This window comes from Ascoidea rubescens (assembly GCF_001661345.1).
Source record: "Ascoidea rubescens DSM 1968 unplaced genomic scaffold ASCRUscaffold_4, whole genome shotgun sequence".
Lineage (NCBI taxonomy): Eukaryota > Fungi > Ascomycota > Saccharomycetes > Ascoideales > Ascoideaceae > Ascoidea > Ascoidea rubescens.
In genome coordinates, this window is record NW_017962916.1 from 53297 (window position 1) to 77022 (window position 23726).

At 31.9% G+C, this 23726-nt stretch overlaps 10 protein-coding genes across 10 annotated transcripts; 5 read left to right on the forward strand and 5 right to left on the reverse strand.

The window, feature by feature from the left end:
* Window positions 1-25: 25 nt before the first annotated feature.
* Window positions 26-3957, reverse strand: NUP145 (nucleocytoplasmic transporter NUP145; the record flags this gene model as incomplete). The annotated part of the gene is made up of 2 exons (XM_020191175.1): window positions 26-3360; window positions 3532-3957. 2 exons carry the CDS (start codon window positions 3955-3957, stop codon window positions 307-309), a joined length of 3480 nt encoding a protein of 1159 aa, XP_020048050.1. The 3' UTR covers window positions 26-306.
* A 2128-nt stretch (window positions 3958-6085) lies between these two features.
* Window positions 6086-6904, forward strand: ASCRUDRAFT_33584 (NAD(P)-binding protein; the record flags this gene model as incomplete). The annotated part of the gene is made up of 1 exon (XM_020190443.1): window positions 6086-6904. One exon carries the CDS (start codon window positions 6086-6088, stop codon window positions 6902-6904), a length of 819 nt encoding a protein of 272 aa, XP_020048051.1.
* A 306-nt stretch (window positions 6905-7210) lies between these two features.
* ASCRUDRAFT_7236 (Pkinase-domain-containing protein) lies at window positions 7211-9814 on the reverse strand (the record flags this gene model as incomplete). The annotated part of the gene is made up of 2 exons (XM_020192062.1): window positions 7211-9719; window positions 9792-9814. 2 exons carry the CDS (start codon window positions 9812-9814, stop codon window positions 7211-7213), a joined length of 2532 nt encoding a protein of 843 aa, XP_020048052.1.
* A 243-nt stretch (window positions 9815-10057) lies between these two features.
* ATP14 (F1F0 ATP synthase subunit h) lies at window positions 10058-10873 on the forward strand. Its single transcript, XM_020192906.1, has one exon. The coding sequence runs from the start codon at window positions 10181-10183 to the stop codon at window positions 10544-10546; it is 366 nt and encodes a 121-aa protein (XP_020048053.1). The 5' UTR covers window positions 10058-10180; the 3' UTR covers window positions 10547-10873.
* Window positions 10874-11520: 647 nt separating this feature from the next.
* SNF4 (AMP-activated serine/threonine-protein kinase regulatory subunit SNF4) lies at window positions 11521-12588 on the reverse strand (the record flags this gene model as incomplete). Its single annotated transcript, XM_020194464.1, has 1 exon — window positions 11521-12588. The coding sequence occupies one exon, from the start codon at window positions 12586-12588 to the stop codon at window positions 11521-11523; it is 1068 nt and encodes a 355-aa protein (XP_020048054.1).
* Window positions 12589-12876: 288 nt separating this feature from the next.
* On the forward strand, window positions 12877-13832 carry RPO26 (DNA-directed RNA polymerase core subunit RPO26). Its single transcript, XM_020192907.1, has one exon. The coding sequence runs from the start codon at window positions 12924-12926 to the stop codon at window positions 13377-13379; it is 456 nt and encodes a 151-aa protein (XP_020048055.1). The 5' UTR covers window positions 12877-12923; the 3' UTR covers window positions 13380-13832.
* ASCRUDRAFT_80162 (EF-hand) lies at window positions 13648-14383 on the reverse strand (the record flags this gene model as incomplete). Its single annotated transcript, XM_020194465.1, has 2 exons — window positions 13648-14241; window positions 14381-14383. The coding sequence occupies 2 exons, from the start codon at window positions 14381-14383 to the stop codon at window positions 13648-13650; spliced, it is 597 nt and encodes a 198-aa protein (XP_020048056.1).
* A 101-nt stretch (window positions 14384-14484) lies between these two features.
* Window positions 14485-15844, reverse strand: ASCRUDRAFT_75044 (polyubiquitin-binding protein UFD1). Its single transcript, XM_020192908.1, has 2 exons — window positions 15714-15844; window positions 14485-15596 (listed from the first exon to the last, which is right to left on the reverse strand). Exon 2 carries the CDS (start codon window positions 15498-15500, stop codon window positions 14595-14597), a length of 906 nt encoding a protein of 301 aa, XP_020048057.1. The 5' UTR covers window positions 15501-15596; window positions 15714-15844; the 3' UTR covers window positions 14485-14594.
* A 1805-nt stretch (window positions 15845-17649) lies between these two features.
* Window positions 17650-18393, forward strand: ASCRUDRAFT_69490 (uncharacterized protein; the record flags this gene model as incomplete). Its single annotated transcript, XM_020191677.1, has 1 exon — window positions 17650-18393. The coding sequence occupies one exon, from the start codon at window positions 17650-17652 to the stop codon at window positions 18391-18393; it is 744 nt and encodes a 247-aa protein (XP_020048058.1).
* A 437-nt stretch (window positions 18394-18830) lies between these two features.
* ASCRUDRAFT_75045 (serine/threonine-protein kinase) lies at window positions 18831-20906 on the forward strand. Its single transcript, XM_020192909.1, has one exon. It carries the CDS (start codon window positions 19052-19054, stop codon window positions 20888-20890), a length of 1839 nt encoding a protein of 612 aa, XP_020048059.1. The 5' UTR covers window positions 18831-19051; the 3' UTR covers window positions 20891-20906.
* The last annotated feature ends 2820 nt before the right edge of the window (window positions 20907-23726 follow it).

Below are 23726 nucleotides of genomic sequence, written 5' to 3' on the forward strand. Positions count from 1 at the left end.
ATTATCTCTAAGGATAGATAAACCACTCAGCTCTTCATGAGATAACAAATTTTTCAGCAAGGCCCAGGAATGTGAGTCATTACGGGGATATCACGGGATCTAACTTTGCTCTGGTCGGGAAATTTCGCTGGAAACACTGTTTTTCCGGATATGCTACACTGAATCCCTTTTCGTTCGGGATCACACCAGATATAAACAAAAATCATAAAAAGTAACAGATCAAATATAAAACTGAAATAATATAAAATAACCCAAATAAACGCAACTGGATAAAAATTTGACATATTTGATGCTTGCGAGTGTTTATCATCTGGAAAACACAATCTCTTCAATTTTGATGTCCTGGAGATACTTATTCTTGAGAATGTCGTGCTTGATGAATCTTTTCACGTCTTTCTTCATGATTAGACTGGCAGCTTTGATTTTGAAATTCTTCTTCTCCAACAAGTCGATACTCTTCAATAATTTCATCAAAATCGACGCCCTTTGCTTTTTGAACAGATCAATCTCAGCATCGTTATTGTTTTTGTTATCTTCAATTTCTTTTTCTTTTTCAGCAAGTTTTAAAAGTGAGATGTAGTCCTTATACACCTGCAACCCATTTGACCAGTTCTTGATTTGAACTTCGTTTATTGGAAAGCTTTCAATCAAGTTATTCAACTTCAAAATAAGGTTACCTTTGCAAATTATAGAGTTTGGTGCAATATTTTCAATTATTCTTTTATGAGCTTCATCAAAAGAGTTTGCACTAATTAATGTCATAACTTCTTTCCAGTAATCTCCATAGTATCTGTAATTTAAAGCAATAGCTTTGGATATTAACTCTTGTGGTAATTTTAATCCATGGATCAAGGTTTCCAAAATCTTGATATCAATTCTATGTGTAATTTGCTCAATTTTGTTCATCACTAATCTATCAATAGATTTCTTGCAAATTTTATCTTCATTTAAATTACTCAAAATAAATATGCTTTCGGAATACATTTTCATAGTCTCTAATTCATCTGCAAACCCAATTGTTAACTTATCTTCAATCTCGTCAACTTTTTCTTGAGAAACTTTATCAAATTTGCTCAACCCATTTAAGATTTTATAAATGTACCATTGAATCCTTACATCAAACTCATTTATCCCTTTAAAATCTGAAATTATTTGTCCAATATCATTGCTGTTATAGTTATTATTGAGTTTTCCATATAATTTTATTATATTTAAATAATGGTCTTCTGAAAATTTAGAAAATTCAACAGTTTTGCTTTCGTTTAGAATAAAATTATAAACTATTTCATGTGCTTTTAATTTAATTTCTCCATACCATAACTCCAACCCCAAGCAAACTTTCCATGATAAATTTTCAACAAGATTAAAATATGATTCGTATTCATTTGTCAATGGCTCACCAGTCAATAGCCCATACACTTTTAATACAGAAATAGGAATATAATTTATTGCTGAAGTTTTGATCCAAAACTCTAGCTGGCTTTTCGCACCAAAAAATACACTTTCTTCTCCACTTCCCAATAATGTTATTAAAGTAGCCAAATTAAAATGTTTTGTTTCTATTGCCAACGAAATAGCTCCTTTGATGTCGTGTTTGCATAACAAAAGAAATATTTTAGCAGACTCATCTTTTTCATAACTTAATTTCTCATCAATTTCCAATGTGACTTCCTTCTCAATCCATTTGGAGAGACTGGTAAAGACCTTTTGGTTATCTTCAAATAAAATTGATGCCAATTCCCAAAATCCACTTTCGTTATTTAAGAATTTACTATTAATATCTTTCTTAAAGCAACTCGATAGTAATTCAAAACTCAAAGTTTTATTGATATCCTTTGGTTTGCAAACAGGATAATCATTTGATTTTCTAGTAGCAATATCTGATATAGCAAAATGCTCCTTGAAAATTTTTTCATATACAGATCCCTTTATAGTTTTATTTGCATCCTCAAACTTTTTACTAAATGAATAAATTTTACATCCAGATTTTTGTTCAAAAATAGAATCATTCATTATTAAATTACCATTGGGGCTCCATTTAACAAAGTTTTTTCTATTATTAATTCTTAAACTGTTGAAAATTTTATTTTGTTTATTTAAATAATCATCAAAATCTTCAAATAACAAATTGTCTAACTTAATTGATGAATATTTCTCACTAAAAGGCAATTTGGGGAGCATTTTTTCAACAACTTCCTCTGCACCTTCTGAAAACGCTGAATTGCTTGCAGCTGATAGTTGTAATTGAACTTCCCAATTGTCTGAAACAGCAAAATCTGGCTCAATGGTTAATAGTTCCAAGTCACGGTCATCAACACCTAAAGATTCGTATTGCTTTTCCCTGACACCTTTGGTAATATCAATATCTTCTTCCATATCAATATCAAGTAAATTTCCATAGGGTTCTTCAGTATCACTGCTGATAACATGGACTAGTTTCAGACCGGTTTGTTTAATTATGTCTTTCAGGCTGGGTTCAACTTGTTGTTCCACATCTTGCAAAATTTTATAATCAGTTTTCGTTTTATTTTGTTTTTTCTCAGGTTCTTCAATGATGTTGATTTTTTCATTCAAAGATTTTTCAGTGGGCACTATGTCATTAGAGAAACTCCAACCACCGGGAACAAAAGAAATGTTTGATGCATCGTTATCGATTTTTATTTTCTTAACAGGAAACTCACCTTCAAACAAGTATGTTTCGTTCCGGTTTATATTTTTAGTGATTTTTTCACCCTGTGTAACATGATTGTTTTTTTCATCATCAAAATTTGATGCTGTGTAGTTACTAACATCAAACTGTGTGGCTTGAGTGTACCAATCATTTGAGTGTTTTTTAGAAGCTTTTTGAGCTTTTTGTACTTTTTGAGCTTGTCGTTCTTTTGGTAAAACTGTCTTTTCTAAGATTTTTAAATCTGCAACTTTCTTGGTTTCTAAATTTGATTTGCTTTCCAAATGATTTATAATTTCTGGCAAAGGTGATTTTTGGGGGATATTATCTTCCAAGTCAGTTTTTGGTTCGTCTTCATCTGAAGGATCTTCACTAATTAAACCCCAAATACTGAAATGGTTAACTTTGAAAGTCCAGCTTCCAGAAGTTGGAATATAATTGACATATTCCATTTCTTTCTGTCTTTTCAATGTAAGGATGAATTTTCTAATTTCGTTGCTGTCATCAAACTCAATTTTTTCTTTTGAAGTTTTATTATTGTTTAATTTTTCTTCAAAAGAGGCAGGATATAAATTTTCTAAAGTAATAGTGGCAGGAACATTCAAGCCACAACCAATGGCAGGCTTTATGGATTCGTCTGAATAAACCTCTACAGTTTTTGAGTTAAATTTAACAATGTTGTGAAATAGTTTCTTCCTTAAATGATTGACTAACGAGTTGTTAGTATTATTAGTGTTATCGTTAATGTTATTATTGATGTTATTTGTAACATTTTTATTATCAATTGCTGTAGATTTAGTGCTTTGGAGTTGGAAATCTAATGGAGAAGAGTCATTTGGAAAGTTTGGAATAAAGTCTTGAACGAAAGAAACAAAATCTACTGATGAATCAAAGTTGATTTGACCGAAATTTTTTCTACCAATAATGAAACCTTTAATGGATGATAATTTATGTAGGGGTAGTTTCAGTAGAGATTCGATTGATGGTGAACACCAGTAGTCTGAATATTGAGTATTTTTTTGATTTAAATCATTTAATTTTTTGTTTCTAGGAGGAATGATTTCTCTATTAGAAATGGAATCGATTTTTTTGATGGAGTTATTTTGTGAGTAATCAGATGAGTCTTGAAAGTTTCTTTTATTCTTCAGTGGAGTTGAATCTGATTGGGATCGATTATTTTTTGTATTTTTATTGTTTGCAAGAGAATTGTCGATTGGATTTTCATGATTTTCATGATTTTCGTGATTTCTGTGACTTTCATGATTTTGAATTTGATGAATTTGTTTCATTCCAGATAATAGTTTTCTTCTTTTAGCAGCAGAAACCTCGGGATCAATCACTAAGGTTTTAACGTTTGAAGGGGTGTCAGATTGGATATTGTTTGAACCATTTAGATTATTGTTATTGATTGAATTCAATTGCTTATATCTATAGAGAAAAGCGGAGTTTGGATTAATGTCCATATTGAAATTGAAATTAAAAGATTTGGAGGCAAACAAGCCATTGTTTTTTGTTGTGTTGTTATTGTTATTATCAGAAGATGAGGAAATTAGGGATGATGTTGAAGGCGAAGAGGAAAACAAACCGGAGAAAGTTTTTTTTTTATTGTAGTTTAAAAAGGAATTTTTGAAGGATCTAGCGTTGGAGTTTAAAAAAGAATTGAAAGTGAAAGAAGGGATATTTTCATCTTTATTGGAGAAAGGCTTGTTGTTTTTATTGATGGAATTTAAATCTAGTTTGATGTCATTTAATAAATTTTTTGAATATAATTTTGTGAAAGGATTTTTAGGAGAGCTTGAGATTGGGGTTGAGCTTGAAGAACTGGGGGAATTGGGAGAATTAGGAATTGAAGATCTTTTTATTGAAAAAGAGGATCTCTTTTCATGGTTTGAAGCTGAGGAGTTAGAATTGGTGGTATTGTTTTGATTTAAAGATGAATTGGAAGTTATTGAAGAAGGCATTTCAGATAATTTGAAATCATCGCTTGAGAAGTTGACACCATATGGGGATCCATCTAATGTTGCAAAATGAGCATCATTGTTCATAAAATTGTTACTATTGTTATTAATATTATTGGATGAAAATGCATTGAAAGAGTTGGTGAATAGACTATTTTGGTTTTGGTTTTGGTTTTGATTTTGATTCTGGTTCTGATTCTGATTCTGATTCTGATTCTGATTCTGATTCTGATTCTGGTTCTGATTCTGGTTCTGATTTACGTTCTGATTCGGTTTGTTATTGAAATTAAAAGAAAACGAGTTCTTGTTGGTATTATTGTTACTATTATTGATACCGTTATTGTTGTTAGGAGAAATACCAGGATAACCACCAATTGAAGTGCCTAAGGTGTTAGTGGGAGGATTTGCAGTTGAATTAGAGGAAAAGTTGAAAGCAGAAGAACCGAAATTCATTTTGGAAACAAAGCTTGTGTGTGCTATCAATTGGTTGATATGTTCGAAAATCAACAGCCAATACCAGAGAATTGGGCTGTGTGATTGGATTGGATGGAGATTGTTTACATGAAGAAAAGGATATAATGTAGGCCATAGTAATGAATAAAAAAAAAAGAAAAAAACATTTACCCTGCGTTGCATTTGTAGAAAAAACAAATAATAAGGTTGTGGCAGCGCACTGTCAGCAATTATGTAATACGGTTAAATTTTGGCGGCAGCAGCCCGCATGAGGAGATCCACAGTTGAGGAACTTGATGTGCGATCGGCACGAAAGGAGCCGTCAAAGACGGTCCACGGCAGATCCGTCATGCTACTCGAAACCGAGCATTTTAGATATCCGGCGTTTGTTTGAATTAGGGTTTTCCGAAATAATAATCTAACAGTTCTTGTGTAGCAGCACAGTGCAGCTTTGGCGGTGCCAAGCACAGATCACTGTCTTCCAAGAGCTCTTTTGCCTCGGATTTGTTGTTTATGTCCTGCACAATGCTATCTCTCGGCCTGTAATTCTGGTGGTTCAGCACTGGGCCAGGGAAAACGGGTCTCCAGAGCTGGAGATGATGCTGGAAAAGACGGATCTGAGTATTTCCAGAAGAATTGGGCTTTCCAGCGCTTTGTGTCCCATTGGATAAGCAAAATCTTTGGAGCATGATAACCTCCACCGATAAGCGAAATTCATTGGTTCTAAACTGGAAGATGCCTGCTCCAGCAATTTGGTCTGAACTCTAATCTCCCTGAGCCAGTTATGTTCAATATTTCCAACTGATTTCCCTATTCTTTTACAGGCTCATTTTTGTTGTTGGTTTGCTTGAGTAGTTATTCTGCATTGTGATTTTTAGCATAAATAGGACTGGATCTTCCAGAGCTTTTTTTTTTTATTTCACATTGTCTTCTTTCTTTTTCTGCTGAGCTATTTGTTTCTTGATTCACTTGCTTTCCCTTTCATAATCTTTATTCTTAAACCATCATGTCTGTTCTAACTGGAAATGCAGCCGATTTGTTTTCTTTGGATGGAAAAGTTGCTCTTATTACTGGTGCAACAAATGGAATTGGTCAAATTATGGCTGTTGCTTTAAGTGAAGCCAATATCTATCAGATAATATTCGTACATAGACCAGCAACAGATCCAACTAAAACAATAGACTTGTTAGTCAACGCATCCAAGAACAAGATTATCGTCTCCTCTATTGATTGCGATCTATCTTCTGAAAACTTGAAAATCGAGCAAATTGATGAAAAAATTGTTCAAAAAGCTATAAATTTATCCTACAAGAAAAAAATAGACATCTTAATCAACAACGCAGGGATCACTGTCCTGCATCCTTTCATTCAATTTCCTGACGACGAAATCGACGAAATCTTTTATATAAATTGGAGAGTTCCTGCAAAATTGGCTCAATTGGTTGGTCAACATATGATTGAAAACAAAGTCAGGGGCAAAATTATTTTCACCTCTTCTGTTTTATCGGTTTCGGGGGCTCTAAACTTGCTTCCTTATGTTAGTACCAAAGGTGCTATTACACAAACAGTCAAAGCTTTGTCAAATGAATGGTCAAAATATGGAATAAATGTAAATGCCTTAGGTCCTGGTATAGTTGAAACTAAAATGTCTGATTATGTCCAAAAAGATGAAAGAATTAAAGGCATTTTAATTGCTAAAACTCCCTATGGTAGATTGGGTCTTTGCGACGATTTAAAAGGTCCTACCATTTTCTTGTCCTCAAAAGCCTCAGATTTTATGTGCGGTTCTACTCTTTTTATTGATGGTGGTTATTTAGGTGTTTAAATTTATTCTCTTTAAAAAAGACAATCTCATTTATATCCTTTTAGTATACTCTGCAAACGTTCTCTTTGAAACTAGTAAAACCAATAAATCTAGTAAAGCTAGTAAAGCTAACCAATTCTATTACAATATTCACTATCAATCCTACTAATTTTATGTTGCAATATTTATATTAAAATTATCATTCATAATTCCTAATTTTAATAACTTGGCTCACAAAATTATATAAACGATACAATTTATAGAATTTATAAAATCTATAAAATCTATAAAATCTATACAATTTATACAATTCATGTAAATCACAAGTCATATCTTGGGTAAAATTAATGTCTTTAAAAACGGATGATAAAGTAGCTCTGCAGCTGAAGGTCTTATGAGATAATCCACTACAAACGTCTTTTCCAAAAAGTTTTTAGCATCCTTCGTACACTTTTCTGGAATATCGGGATATTTTTTACCACCAATTCGAAAAATTGCTTGAGTTATATCCAATGTTGGATAAGGATGCTTTCCTGTTAACATTTCCACAACCAAACACCCGAGAGACCAAATATCGGTTCTTTCTGTATATGCAGTTTGGTTCACAACTTCTGGAGCCATCCAATAAACAGACCCTTGCATAGATGCTCTTTTCGATGTTTTGTCTTTAGATGTAAGCTTTTTGGATATACCCAAATCTGTAATTTTAACACAACCTTTATTGTCAATTAAAATATTCCCACCTTTAATATCTCGGTGTATAATATGTTTGGAATGCAAATACTTTAATCCAACTAAAACTTGTCCGGTAAAATTTCTCACTAAAGGCTCTTCAAAGGGTCCATAATTGTTTAACATTGAAGATACTGAACCACCAGGAACATACTCCAAAAAAATATTCAAATAGTTTGAATCATAATTCGAGCCCAAATATCGCACAATATTTTCATGGCTTAACTCTTTTAATAAACTAATTTCATGTTGTAAAGACTCCACCATTGGATTGGACTTGGTGTTTGGAGAAACATTCTTTGGAATTTCAACTCTTTTGACAGCCATAAGTTCTCCAGTTAGTGCATTTAGCCCTAAATAAACTACACCAAAGCTTCCAGCTCCAATTCTTGAACCCTTTAGCCATTTAGTAGGACCTTGTGAATAATTTGCTGCTTCTAAAATTGATAAATCTTCCAATATGGATCTTTCTTCATCTTCACCCTTTATCGTCTGTGCATCTGAGTTATAAAAATCGGTATTATTATCACTCATATCAATATCAATAGTTTCAGTGTTACCAAGCTCATTATTATGAACCATTATCGATAATCTGTTATTATTATTATTATTATTATTATTATCACTATTATCACTATTATTATTGTGTATATTATTATTGGGTATATTACTATTGGGTATATTACTGCTATTATGATTATTATCATTTTCATCATCTGAAATCGATATACTATGTTGTAAGCTTGATTTTTTATTTGAATGGTATTTTGGAGATTTTAGAGTTGAAAAATTATCAAACTCTTCAAAACTGTTATTACCATTATTATAAATTAAGTTATTATTGATATAATTATCACCAATGGTTTTCCTTTTATTGGAATTGATTGATAAAGTTGAAAAATTTGAACTGAAAGAAAAACTTGAAGATGAAGACATTATAGAATCTCTTATGTCAGAAGATAGATCTAGCATTGATAATTTCGAGCAAGCTCTGGACAATCTAACCGAATTTCTAATAGTTTCTCGCAATTGGGTCGAGTCTGCATCAGGGAAATATTCAGCTAAATTAGTTGAAATCAATTCACTTGGAGGCCTTTGGCCATAGACAGTCTTGAAATTATCTGGATTGATGGTTTCGTCAATAATAATGTTAGGCAATACTTTTTGGTTTGTTTTGTTTTTATTTTTTGATATATAGTGATTCTTGTTATTAGAAGATGATTGAGAGGCTATTTCAACGGATTTATTGATTGCCTTTTGAGATGGTTTTTGATTTGATTTAATAAAAATGATTCTATTTTTCTCTTCCCTTGTTTGTGAATGACAAATAGCCATTAACTCTATATCATGAATTAAATGCAAATTCTTAGTATTATCTATTGTATAGTAAGTGTTGTAATTTTCAGCTAAATCTTTGATATTTAAATGTTTTAATAATCTGTTTTTAATTGTATCAACATTATAGCAGCCATCTACATAAATTTTATCGGTTGAACCATCGATTAAGATAAAAGTGACCTCTTTGTTATTTACTGTAGACTTATTATCAACAGGAGAGGAAGCCGAAGATTTGTTTTTGGTTGCTATTGGGATAAATATTGGTGGGTCAATTTTAAGGGTTTCATCACTATCATTGGATTTAATTGTATCTGTAGTTGGCGACTCGGTTTTCTTTTTTTTAAGAATACTTTTATTATTGATTTTGTTGCTATTATTTTTGGGATTATGGGAATGATCAAAATGGTTGGTATCCGTATCATTCTTATTAAGAATATCAGATTGAGAGTTCAAAAATTGGTCAATAAAGAGGGATATTAGCTGGCTATCTTTATTAAGGTTATTGTTTAATTTTCTCACTTTTAACAATTCAATTGAATTTTCGAAAATTATTAAATCGCCAACTTTATTGATGCCTAGTTCTTTTAGCAAAGTGTAATCCAAGTTCAAGATGAGATCCAAAGATTTTATGTCGTTTTCTTTGAACAATCTGTAATATTGCTTGCAGTTAATTTCATCTAGCCAAGTTTTGATATCAAAATTTTTGAGGATATCAGAGTTTGGAGATCGGTTATTGTGGGAGGAGTGCGAAGATGAGACATGGTCGCTAATACACGAAAAGGGGTGTTAGTAGCATTAACATATTGAAGAAAATATGGCAAACGCATCAACAACTTACATCAAAGGAGATATAGCTACCATTTTCTGGCTGTTTTCTGGCTGTTTTCTGGTGATACAGGCGATTTCTCTGCTGATTGAGCTGCTCGTCCTGAGTGAGTTGGGCAATGCTTATCTGCGTTGAAATTTCAAAGTGGGCAAGCGCAGCAGGGCCCTCCGTAACACTCCAATTGGGAAATCACAGGGGCCTTGCGTCTGGGCAGGTCACCTGATCTTTGACAAATCAGATCAAGCCAATCGTTTTTCATTTTCTCAGTGCCTTTACTGAAAACCCCCAATCGTGCAGGCCGTATTGGAAGAAGCAGAATCGACACAGCATCGACACAGCAGATATAATACTCGCAGAAGCAAGTTCAATATTAACCAAAAGTTATCAATTAGGTCGTGAAAATGTTATCTCAAATTTCTAAATCAAGTATTCGTACATTATCATTCCAAAATGTTGCTATCAGATCATTTTCAAGCTCTATGGCCAGAAGAAACTTGCTCCAAGACTTGTACATCAACGAATTAAAAGCATACAAACCAACTCCATTGTCTGCTGCAGATGCTGAAGGAAATGTCAAACCATTTACTTTACCTGCTGCTCCAAAAGTCCCATCTCCAGAACTAGATTTGAGTACCGATTTAGATGCTTTTAAAGCCCAAGCAGTTGAAACCGAATCCGCAACACATGAAGTTTCTGCCTCTTCTGAAAATGCCGCTGATGACTGGTTTGTATTAGAAGAACTTCCATCTGGATTACACCACCACTAAGTGCAAACTTGATACACTATAATTCAATACACTACAATTCAATACAATTCAACTGATATTTAATTTATTATAATGACTTCAAGAAACTTTTATATCTATCATAAAAAATTGATGTGGGAATGGCCAGTTTTCATACTATCGCTCTGAAAAATCAATTCTGCATTACAAACTAGTTTTCAATACATATTCTATTTAGTTCTAGCATTTCTACAATCCCATTTCCAACAGTCTCTACTCCCATGGTCTCTACTTCCATGTAAATGAGACCCATCTCAACAGAGCCACTTGCTCACGTGCTCAAACCTATCTGAAGGCACGAGGATACTAAAGCGGGTAACGTTTTGTAAATTTAGTAGTATAAAACAAAAAGCGTGCTTCCTATCCTTCTTCTCCTTCTTCTTCTTTTTTCTCTAAATCAAACGTGTTAAAACGTGCGGAATCCGGATTTTCGTGTTGCCTGTTGTTCACTTTTTCTACTGGGCTACGGGCGTCAACTATCTGGAAAGACCAACTGATCATCTCAATGCCTGTGCAATGTTTGGCAAAAGAACCACTAATCTTGCAGTTAGTTGGTGTATAATCATTGTGGGCTGGCAGATCGTACATCTTTTACTTGTATTAGTTTATTTACATATATTGTAGTACTTTGTTTGGATATATTAATATCATGTAAATATTTTGATTTCGGATTAAAACTATCTTTAGTTTTGAAAAACACTGAAAAAAATGTTGAAATTTGATTTGATTTGAAAATTAAGAGAAAACTAGCATCGAAATTTGCGCTTTGAAACTGAAATTCAAATAAACAATAAATCTAGATATTTAAATTTGCGTATAAAAAAGTATTTCACGGGTCTTAATAAATGAAATGCAGCAAAAAAAAAAAAAAAAAATTCAAAAAACAANACACATAACAGCCAAATAACATTATTAGCAATATTAATAGTTGGATCTAGAATTTTAATCAAAGTTCGTCATGTCTCTCCAAATAAAATGTATCTTAAAATGTCACTTAAAGTTAATAACCCTAACAACTTTCCTTCCTCATCAACAATAAACAACCTATGTAGTTTAGATGTTTTAATAAGCTCCAAGATTGTCGCTAATTTATCGTTCAATGTACAAACGTAAACACCCTCAAATGTATCTGGTCTTTTCATCAATGCTTGTCCAACCGTTAAATATAGCTCTTGATTATTTATTCCAGATTTGACTAAACTTAAAACATCAACCGCTTCATAAACATTCAACAATTTAAAATTCTCATCAACAATAGGCACTGATGATATGCCCTTTGTAGCTAGTAAATTTATAACAGTTCTAACTGGAGTGTGCATCCTTGCTACCGATAGTTCTTCATATTTCTTTTCAAATTTGATATCCTTTAGCGGTTTCATCAACATTCTTGTTTCTTTACAATTTAATGCAACAAATTTTAATATACGATACTGTGTTAAAACTGATACAATAATCTCTCGATGAGTTGCTTTGTCTTCATCGACTAATGGAATTCTTCTTGCTTTTGTCTTTAACATTTGATCGCATGCCAAAAAAATTGAGCTGAATGGTGGTGTGGATATTTTTTCAATTGGTTCAACCCCAATTGCCTTCTCAATTTCTCTTAAACTGTCTAGTGTTAATCGATCTAAATTATGACGTTGATCTTGCTCAGGGTTTCTATGGAAATATTGAATAACATTAATAAAATCTGCTGAGGTTAATAACCCTGCAAATCTTGATGTCTTGCTATTCCATAGTGGTGCTGAAACTATAGAATTTTGCAATAATATATTCAATGCTCTTTTAACACTCAATGATGTATCTAAAACTATCAATCTAAACGAAACTGGCAAAACATCATAAGAAGATTTGGATTTAAGTGATAAACGAATTGCCTGAATAGCATAGGCTTGATCTCGGTTGATCTGTTCTTGACCAATTCTTGAAATTGAGGTTAAAATCTCTTCAGGTATTGCATTGTTCTGTTGTTGTTGCTGACGTTCTGTGAAAAACTGTTGAACTTCGCCTGATGGAAGAGACATTTTGATTGGTCAATATATCCAGTCTATTTAATATATATCTCGTATGCAATAATATATTTGACTTTCTCGTTTCTGGTTCTAGCTTTTGTTTGCTTTTGTTTTATAATCAATTAAACAAATACAGGCTCGTTAGGAGTTGATTTTCATTTGGGTTGAGATCTAAATAGAATCAGAGAATACGTGGTTATGTTATCACACGTGCTGTTATGTAAGCATCTACAAACTTTTTACTGAAAAAAAAATTATTTAAAATTGTTATCAATCTTAAAATGATAGCAGAACAACTAAAGATCTTCAAGATATCAGTTTATTTGTTTCAATTATCATAATCAAAGATGAGTGACTACGGTGACGATGCTCCACACAATGATGGTTTAGATGAGCAGGTCCTCGAGGAAGATGGAGACTACTTTTCTGATGATCAATATGCTGAGCCTGAAGAACAACCCCAAAAAAAAGCCGAAGAAAGAGTGGATGTTGATAAAATGGAAGTAGAAGAGGATTCAAATGTTAACAAAAGAAAAACTGTAAGAGATTTGGCCATACCTAGAGAAAAAAGAACAACTACACCTTTTATGACAAAATACGAAAGGGCAAGAATTTTAGGTACAAGAGCTTTACAAATATCAATGAATGCACCAGTTTTAGTGGATATTGATGGGGAGACTGATCCTTTACAAATTGCAATGAAAGAATTGGCTCAGAAAAAAATTCCTTTGGTAATCAGAAGATTCTTACCAGATGGTTCTTATGAAGATTGGGCTTGTAATGAGTTGTTTGTCGATATTTGAAATGTTAAAAAGTCTTTTTTCACTGTTTTACTTATTTTTCACTCGATCAAACAACCATTAATTTTTCCATTATAGTTATTATTTTCATTGTTGATAAAAATATAAAAATATAAAATTAAAAAAATATGTATATTTATTTTATTTTCGGTATTATCTTTTTGTTTCATTTTTTTCGTTTTTTTTCCACTTTATCGTTTAACTTATATCTAGCGTTAACTTATTATTTTTTTTCATTATAGTTATTCAATTTTTATTTTATTCATCATTCTTAGTCATCTCTTATAGTATTAACAAACCTTTCTGCCAAAAATATCTCTGTACCATCCATTTCAACTTTAATAAATCCTTTTAAAGCACTGTCGATATCTTTTTCTTTCATTCCAACTATTCTCAAATTTTCTTTTAAATCCTCTACATCTAGTTTTAATTCTTTCCTTTTTTCATTGCCTTTAAAACCCGCTTCTTCATCCAAATTATCATATGTTGATATCATATTAGATATTGATGAGAGGGTTTTCTTGTGGCCTTTTGCTTTAGAATTCAAGACATCAGTATTATCTTCACTAGTTATATCGAAAACACTAAAGGCCTTCATTAACTCTTCCCTTGATGATAATTCGCCCAATTGAGAAGACATTAGGCTTAAAAATGTGGCAAAAGTAATTTCCTTGTCATTTGAGTATGATAGCATTTTATTTATTTCTTCATTGTTAATAGGTTTATTCAACTGTTTAAAAGTATGAATCAAATCTTTTTCTGTAATCAAGCTATCATTGTCATTATCTATTGCTGAAAATGCGTCCTTAAGATGAGTAAGTTGTTCTTGTGATAATTGAGAATAGATATCTGTAATGTCTGTTGTCTGATATTGATGAGTTTATTATCTAGTCAGTATTGTTGTTGTTGTTGTTATTATTATTATTATTATCATGATCATGATCATGATCATGATTGTAATTATAAAAAACTATTTATTGTTTGTCATGGAAATCCAAACATACCATTGTCGTTGGTTGATGATATATTGTTATCTTTGAAAAATCAGTTCTAGTGACAATCAATAAGATAAACTTGATAAACTTGATAAAACGGCATATGTAAACACCGGAAAATGTCGATTACTAAAGCGATAAAGTTGGAATAAAGATCAAAATTAAATAATGCATTTATATATATGTCAAATATACTCTACGGATATATTTATTTAGTGGCTATTCAAGACTCAGATTTCTGAATAACAGCGTTCTTAGCAAAACCAAAAAACAATTGACCAACAGGCAATCTTAAAGGAGATGGAACATCATCCAATTGTAAATTATCCAAATCAACAAAGTTGGCATCTTTAGAATTATCGGATTTTTTATTTTGATTAGTATTTGAGCTGCTTATTCTTCTACTTCTTGAATTTCTTGCTCTTTTATTTGATAATTTGTGGCCTTGACCTTCGAACTTGTGGAGGTTGGGATTTGAAGAGCCATTTGAGGGTTCCTTTAGCATTGAAGCGTAGTTTAATTTTTTGGACATTACATTCCTGTTTGGATTATTTAGTGAATTATTATTTCTACTATTTTTTTGTTTTTGAAGAGCTTTGTAATCGGGCTCGACATAACCAACAGGAGGCGCAAAATCCGTTTGCAAGTCAGTTTCAATAACACAAATACCATTGTATGAACTTTTTGGTTTGACTTCTAATACTTTGACTTTAAAGATATTATCGTTATAGTTGAATTCGATTATATCGTTGACAGTTAAAGTGGAAAAGTTTCTTAGGGCAGTTTCTAAAACGGCTTTTGGGTTTGATATATCCAAAAAGTCTACTGACTGAGGCTCTAATTTAACAAAAGAACCCAAGGGTAAATCACTTAAACTGGAAATTTTAATCAATGAACCAGCTTCGATGTTTAAAGTTAGCATCATCCAATATGGAATGTAAACTCTTCCTTCTTCAGCGGTGAATTCCAAAACACCACTGTGAGTCTTGCTATTAGTTTCTTCATTGTGTAGTTCAAATAACATTGGGTATCTGATTTTTAATCTTGTCAATTTATCTAGGGCACTGGAAGGTAGAAATATTTTTCCACCGTAGTTTGCTGAGTCCTTTCTTGAGGAATCAGGCATCATTATTATGGGATAGCATCTGAAATAGTCTTCAAAATGGTTATTTTGAGGAAAATTCATCCCTCCAAAATTTCCAAAGTTTAAGGAAGGAAATTGAAACTATCAATTTGCCATTCAAATAGAAGATTAGTAAAACAAGAATGAGATGCAAAAAGCCAACAAAAGAGCATTGGTAATTGAAGGAAAAAAAAAGTATGGGATCCATGTCAAACATACCATTGTAAATAGAATAGAAAAGTATTTCAAAGCAAACTAATTAATGAAACACAAAGGATAAGATTAGATTGTTAAGAAGTGTATAAGTTGATCAGTTGATCAGAAAAGAGCAATGCTTCTCTTTATCTTTGGAATAAAATAGAAAATATCCACCAGAGCGGGTGGCGTGTTCCCACATTGCCTCACATGTTTCCATTATACTGGACTTGGTCCAGAAGTGTGGGTCCAGTTTACGAGGAATCTAATTTTAAGGATCTGATTTCATCAAAATATAATAAGAGAAAGACAAAAAAAAAGCAAACACAAAAACCAGCAGGGAAAATAAAGAATTTGCGTTTATTTCGCAATTTCGTTTTATTAGGCATGATCTTAGAGAAAGCTACGAAATTATTGTGGTAATGATCTGAGGAATCATTCGCGTAAAAAATATTGAAAAAAAAAAATTAGAAGTTTCTTTTAGCCATTCGGCAAATGGATGTAATGTTAGCCCAAAAGAAAAGTGAGAGAAATACTTTGTCAGCACACTCAGGGTCGTTTAATTGAAAAGAGAAAAACGCCATTTTAAAACAACCTCTGAAATAGAATTTCAAGTGAGTATAATTTTTTCCCAATAGTGCAATAATAGTAATACCGAAATAAAAGGTTAATAGCCATTCACACCTAAATGGTGTTTAATGTTCGAGATTATAACTCCATTTGCGGGCGTCCATCATATGACTCAAAAATGTGTCAAAAACGGTAGAAATTCGGTGGAAAACAATCAGAACTCTACGTCGAGTGGAAGGTTCTGGGAACAGGTGATCGAGTAAATGGCAAAAGCTCTTTAGGAACAATTGAGCCAGGGAAATATGGATTAATTAAACCAGTGTTATTCCTTTAGATATGGTAGTTGGTATCGGTGTCTGGTGCCGATCTGTTAACAACAGATGTGTTTTGCGATGGAAATGGCCTCAGTGAAAGAAGCCTACTGGATCGGGAAAGGATTTATGCTGAGGTCACAGGACAAGAGTCCCAGCAGTAAGGGTCTGACCCAAAGCGTGGGCGAAGAAAAGAGCACCCACAGGTATAACGGCTCGTGCTATGGTCCATCGTAATACCGGCATAATTTTAACGACGTTTGGAAATCCTGGGGCACTGCAGTGTTCTAAAAATAATAAAAAAACACCAGAAGCAAACAACGGCAAAAAAGAGTAGAAAAAAACGAATCACCACAGAGAACATCAACACTCCAGCCAGAATAAACCACCTCCCACATCCACATGTCCAACACTGAAATCTGGGGTAGCCCTCGTTCACGACCACCCAAATAGTGCTGATTCTGCAGGGGTAAACTGTGCACAGAAGTTTTGGTCTTGCCCATCCACCCACGAATAGCAGGGATGCATCGGCTAAAAATGACACTGGGGTCGAAACTGTGTGTTCTGTCATCCACAGAATTCATAAACAAGAATTAAGGAAAATCAAAAATTGAAAAAAATTAAAAAAAATTCAACATTGTTTCAACAGAATTAGTCAATTCTCAAATTTTCATTTAATTTTTTTTTTCTTTCTTTTTCCTTTTTGCTCTCTGGCTTGGTTCGCCTCGTTTTTTGAGTGACCATGGGGTTGTAGAATAAGTTGGGCATTATTAATATTGCCATCAGTTCCAGTGCTACGAACAGGTTTTGGTGTTAAAGTTTAATAGAATGAAAGAGCAGTTCCATCGCAGGAACTTGTTATATTTTTGCTCATAGATTTGTGAAGTAGCTAATTTTTTTTTTTGAAATCATATAAATTGTCACATATTTCCTCAATTTCTCCAATATATTCAAATCACCATCATTGTTCAATTACAATTACACAATTATATCTATTTCAATTCACTGTAATCAGCTTTCTTTAAATTATAATAACAATTTATACTTTTTAATATCTATTAATAATATTCTCACTCAAAATGCTCAACAAATTACCACCACATATGGTTGAAGATATCATCAATTCTTTGCCTGTTGACAAACTTCTCTTATTCTCTTTATCTGATAACGGTCTCTTTGCGATGCTAGCTATTAAAAAGCTATTTGAATCTATTTTCATAAATAAACCATCATCATTAAACTCAAAATCAAATACAGATCCAAACAAATTAAATAGATTAGTTATTGGTTCTAGAGATATAATTTTTTTTCAATCTAGAATCCAGATTTTAACCAAGAAAATTAACATAAACATTAATGATTTTTCAATCTCAGATTTCAGAAATCCAAATAAAATCAATTCGATAATTTACCAGAGATATAATAAAACTATCCTAAAATTAAATCCCCGTATTCTAAAATCTTTAAAAATAAACGTGTTAAACGACAAAAGATGCAGGCTTAATCTTGATAAAATTCTAACCTATTCGTTAAATGTCATTTTTGACAATAATATGGATTACTCTCAGTTGAAAATAATAAAACTAAACAACTACAAACTTTCCATCGAACATCTAAATGCTTCACACAACAAAAATAATAATAATGACAGAATCTCCCAAGACCACGACAATAAAACAAAAAACAAATTCAATTACAACAAATCAATCAATCACACTCACTTTTATTACGGCGGAAACGACAGCATCAACCACTGCTTTTCAAACTTAAAATCGTTGGTATCAACAGATTTTTCTTTCAACAGAATATCCTACAACTTCTAATCTCACGAATTATTTTCCTTTTACTTGATGAATTTTTTTTGTTTTTTGAGACTGGTGAAACTCCCTCATCACATGTCTCTACTCTTAATAAATATATAGCATTTCACTTCTCCCACTTATATTTTACTTTCTCATCTTATTTTCTTATTATTTTCTTATATTACTCTAATACATTTGCCCATAACTTTATTTTCTGACTCTTTTTGACTCAAGTAAAAGGCACTATGCATGTAAATGCATATATCCGCACTGTATTGCACACAATCACATATATGATCCCTCTTTCTGGATTTTTAAAGTATTCCCCAATACGGAAAAATGTAAACAATTCCTAATCTTTTTGTCTTTTTTTCCTTTTCCTTTTCATTTCAGTGCAAAAAATTCAGTTAATCTCTTGAAAAATGCTTTGATGATTTCAACCATCCTCGATTTGTTGCAACTTCATGTCCTGACTCCTCGTCCTGAAGAATTTGATCTAATCACCAGCATTTATTTTCATTCCCTGATTCTTCTGTTTTTTTGTTTTCTCGTTTTTAGTTGTTCAGGATCCCTTCATAAACATCAAGAATTTGTTCTCTTTCCTTGGAATTTACATTTCATTATATTTTGTTATATTTTGAACTTTCCTTCGTTGTTTATTCATCCTTGAGTTCTTACAATGAATAGTTTTTTCTCTAAACTTACAAACACAAACTCAACCACAACCACAACCACAAACACAAACATAAACACTAATAACTCTACCAACAACACTAATATAAATTCTTCTTCTCATCCTGAATTGGAAGAAATAACAAAAAAAATTCTGTCAATTCAAGTCAACACTACTGATATCCCCACCAATAACAATAACAACTTTTATACAAACCAAGGCAACTCTCAACAAAATATGAACATTTTTGGAAACAAACAACAATCACAAATCAATTTGTTCTATGATTCAAAAAATAAAGAAAATAACCCTCCTGCTTCTCCTACAAAAAGTGTTCAATATGGAAACACAAATTATTCAAATAATGTAAATAGATCCCATTATCAATATGCAAAAAGATTAGATAGAGATTTTTATCTCAAAGCAAATTCTCCCAAGAACAAAAGATTGGTAAACGTCTGTCAAATGTATTTTTTAGATTATTATTGCGACATGTTTGACTACGTTATATCTAGAAGACAAAGACAACAACAGGCTGAAGAAAACATACTCAAAATCCCAAACCAACAAGAAAGATTATATCAATGGAAGTCTTATACTGGAAAGGAAAGAGCTCTATTAAGAAAAAGAAGAATTAAGCCAAAACATAAAGACTTCTCCATCATCACTCAAGTTGGTCAAGGTGGTTATGGCCAAGTTTATTTGGCTAGAAAAAAAGATACAAGAGAAATTGTCGCTTTAAAAGTTCTCAGCAAAAGACTATTGATGAAATTGGATGAAACTAAACATGTTCTAACTGAAAGAGATATTCTAACCAATACGAGATCTGAATGGTTAGTAAAACTATTCTATGCTTTCCAAGATAAAGAATCGGTTTATTTGGCTATGGAATTTGTTCCAGGTGGCGATTACAGAACTTTGCTAAACAATACTGGTGTTCTAATTCCTCCTCATGCTCGTTTTTATATCAGTGAGATGTTTGCATCGGTTAATGCTTTACATATATTGGGTTACACCCACAGAGATTTAAAACCTGAAAACTTCCTCATTGATGCCAAAGGTCACATCAAATTAACTGACTTTGGTTTAGCTGCAGGTTCTGTATCAACTGATAGAATTGAAAACATGAGACAGAGATTGGCTGCTGTCAAAGATTTAAACTATGGCTTACCTACTGGCTCAGTGTCTGAAAGACAGAAATCCTATCGAAGCCTAAGACAAAAAGATATCCATTATGCCAATTCAATTGTTGGTTCTCCTGATTATATGGCACTAGAAGTCCTTGAAGGCAAACCCTATGATTATACCATTGATTACTGGTCCTTGGGATGCATGCTATTTGAAACTCTTGTTGGTTATCCTCCATTCTCTGGAAATACACCAAATGATACTTATGCTAATCTTCGTCACTGGAAACAGTCTTTAAGAAGACCCAAATATGACAATGGAAAATATGTTTTCTCAGATAGAACATGGCATTTAATTGTTCATTTGATCAATTCTCCCAACGAAAGATTAAGATCGTTTTCCCAAATAAAAATGATGCCCTACTTCAATGAAATCGATTGGGACAATTTAAGAACCAGAGTTCCTCCATTCACACCTCAGCTTGATGATGAAGAAGACGCAGGCTACTTTGATGATTTTACCAATGAAGAAGACATGGCAAAATACAAAGAAGTTATTGCTAAAAAGACAGCTGTTGAGCGTATGAACGACAAAGAGATTGACGATAGATATTTCATTGGTTTTACATTCAAACACAGTGGAAGTAAAAATGTATCTGTTTACAATGATCAAAGCATCATTTACTCCGAGTCTGATCCTTTTGCTACTTGGTACTGAAGCATTTTTTTTCTGTTAATTTTTCATTCGTTTTTATTTTATATTTTATTTTATTTTATTTTATTTTATTTTATTTTATTTTATTTTATTTTTTGGACATTTTAAATCAGCCAAATCTATCTATCTAATATCTTAGTTTTTGTTTTATAAAAGCTATTAGTAGTTTTTTCACCGTTTTTTTATCTTGTTTTTTTATATTTTATTTCTAGTTCAAGTTTATTAAGTTTTGTTTTCTTCTTTTCTATCTAAGCAAGAATAAATTCCCTAACACTATCAATTTACGTTTAAGTATTCGAAAAAAATATAAAAAATTATCGTTGATTTTAAATAAAGCAAAATTTCTATATAAAACAATTTTAGAGACCAAATAATTAAAAAAGGACATTGCAATAAAATCATAAAATAGCAACTAACAAACAATAATAAAAATAGTAGTTTATAAAAATCATAATCATAATCATTAGCAATAACAAAAACGAAAACCTTTTGGATATATAAAAGCATCTACAACTAGATTATTGTGTCGGGTTGGAATAAAATTCATTCAAACCTTCATTTCTTTTCAAAATCCTTATCTTGAGAGTGCTTACAGGATTAGGTTTTTGACTTGAATAATCCTTCTCTAACAAAGGCAGCAATTTGAATTTTGAATTTAACTGATTATTAGGATTTAAAGGATGGTTAGCATTCAACTGTGAATTGGGATTTAAAGAGTGAGTAGAAACTAATTGGTGAGTCCCTAATGAATTTGATATAGCTGGTGGAATAGTAAAAGAAGATTCACGATTACTGAATTTGTTTCTATCAAATCCAAAAGGATTAAATTGGGGCTTTTGATTATGAGAACCAATTGCACTTGGCTTTGAAAAGGAAAAAGCATCTCTAGCGCCTAGAACGTTTTTGGAATTACCTAAATTAAAAGGACTAATAAAATCTGAAACAATATTTAATTCATCAGCTTTCTGATAGTTTATTTTATTTCGATATATACCGTTGAAATCATCGACATCATCAATTTCTTGGTTGTTGAATTTTTTAAAATCAATTTTATGTTCAACATTATTATCTGGATCAGTATCTTCAAAATCTTCAAAACTTTTAAAATCGTCAAAGCTTTTGAAATCATCAAAATGGTCTTCATCATTTTGAGATTGTGGAATTTCAATATCTGATATATTTTCTATTAATGTTTTATGAAATATATCTTTTTTGTCATTTGTTTGATCATCTTCAACATCAAAGTTTATTTTTTCATCTAAATTTGTTTGAATGTTCAGAAATTGATTTGATTCTATGTCATTATTTACAAATGAATTGTGTTTGGAACTTTTTTTAGATAAACTGGGTTTTATCAAACTATCAGAATTGTGCAAAACACGTAAAAGTTCATTCCTTCCCTCTTTCTCTGTATGAGAAATACTTGGCGATCTATCAAAAGATAAAAAATTGGTATTGGTTGCAGTCCCACTATTTAAAAAACTCGAGCTAGAACTTAAACTATTATTAGCCGTTTGATAAAACAACCCAGATGAAGAAGGAACTTTTGAAGAGTCAAAATTTAAACTAGCAGAATTATTAAGTTTTTCTATTTCGAGATCCTTAGATCTTTTCCCTTTTTTTATATCGTCGTATAAAATGTCATCTTTTTCAAGAGTTCGATCAGAAAATGATTGTTCTTTTGGAGATGTGCTATCTTTACATATGGAAAGTAATTTCATAATGGAAGCAGAATCTTCTTTAAGAACATTACTACTTGATTTGGTCTCTTTTTTTTCTTCTTGAATGGAGGTTTTGAATAATGCAGATAATAGGGGATTTTGAGTCTTGGATGAAGCTGAGTTGTCGTTTTTAGATTTAATTTCAAGAGAAACATTTTTTGAGCCTAATCCACTGTTATATGAATCATCTGGAGTATCTGCGGGGGTACTAGATTGTGGCCGTTTTAAAATTGTTATTTTTTTCGGTTTAGATTCAGACCCATCAATAGGATTGTTATTATTCAGTTTTAAGGGAGTTTTTAGTAAAGATTTTCCTTTAATATTACTATTGGATGAACTTATGTTAGGAGAGGCACTGTCTCTTTTTAAAACATCTATCAACTTCTTTTGTCGAAATACCGCTTCAGATGATGATGCGTTATCAGTGTTGAGTAAACCACCGAACTTTTTTTTTGAAATTTCAACATGACCCTGTGAAACATTAACACTAGGGGATTTTGCTAATGGTGATTTATTTTCAAATGAAGATTCATTTCGTTTTAAAATAATCATTTTCTTTGGAGCTGGAGCAGGGGCCGTTTGAGATGACCTTAGATTTTCATGAAATCGTTCAGACATCAATTTTGAAGTTATGTTATTTATGGCTTGATTCTGATTGATGGGATTACCAATGCTATAGGTATTTGATCCCAAAATCGAGTCATTGGTTGTGCTGACAGAATTTATGCTGGTATTAGAAAAAGTTTTTTTTATAGATACATCTCCTTTTAATAGATTATTTTGAGTGGTATTTGTGGAAAAAAATTCAGCAGGATTAAGCTTGATTTCATTTATAGCAATCTTTGGCTTAGATTCAATATTAGAGTGTTGAATATTTTCAGTGATAAGGTCATTTTGGCTATTATTAGAAAAGGCGATTTGGCTAATATTGAAATTTGGAGTAATATTGAGGTTTCCATTTGAGTTGGTATTAAATAAATGATTCGGATTTTGATGTGAAACTGAGGCATTAGAGCCTGAAGGAACACTGTCAATTGAAAGAGTTCTTTTTATAGGAGAATCTCTTCTAGATGATTGATTTATGGTATTGACACAGCTTGAATTGGAAAAGATATCTA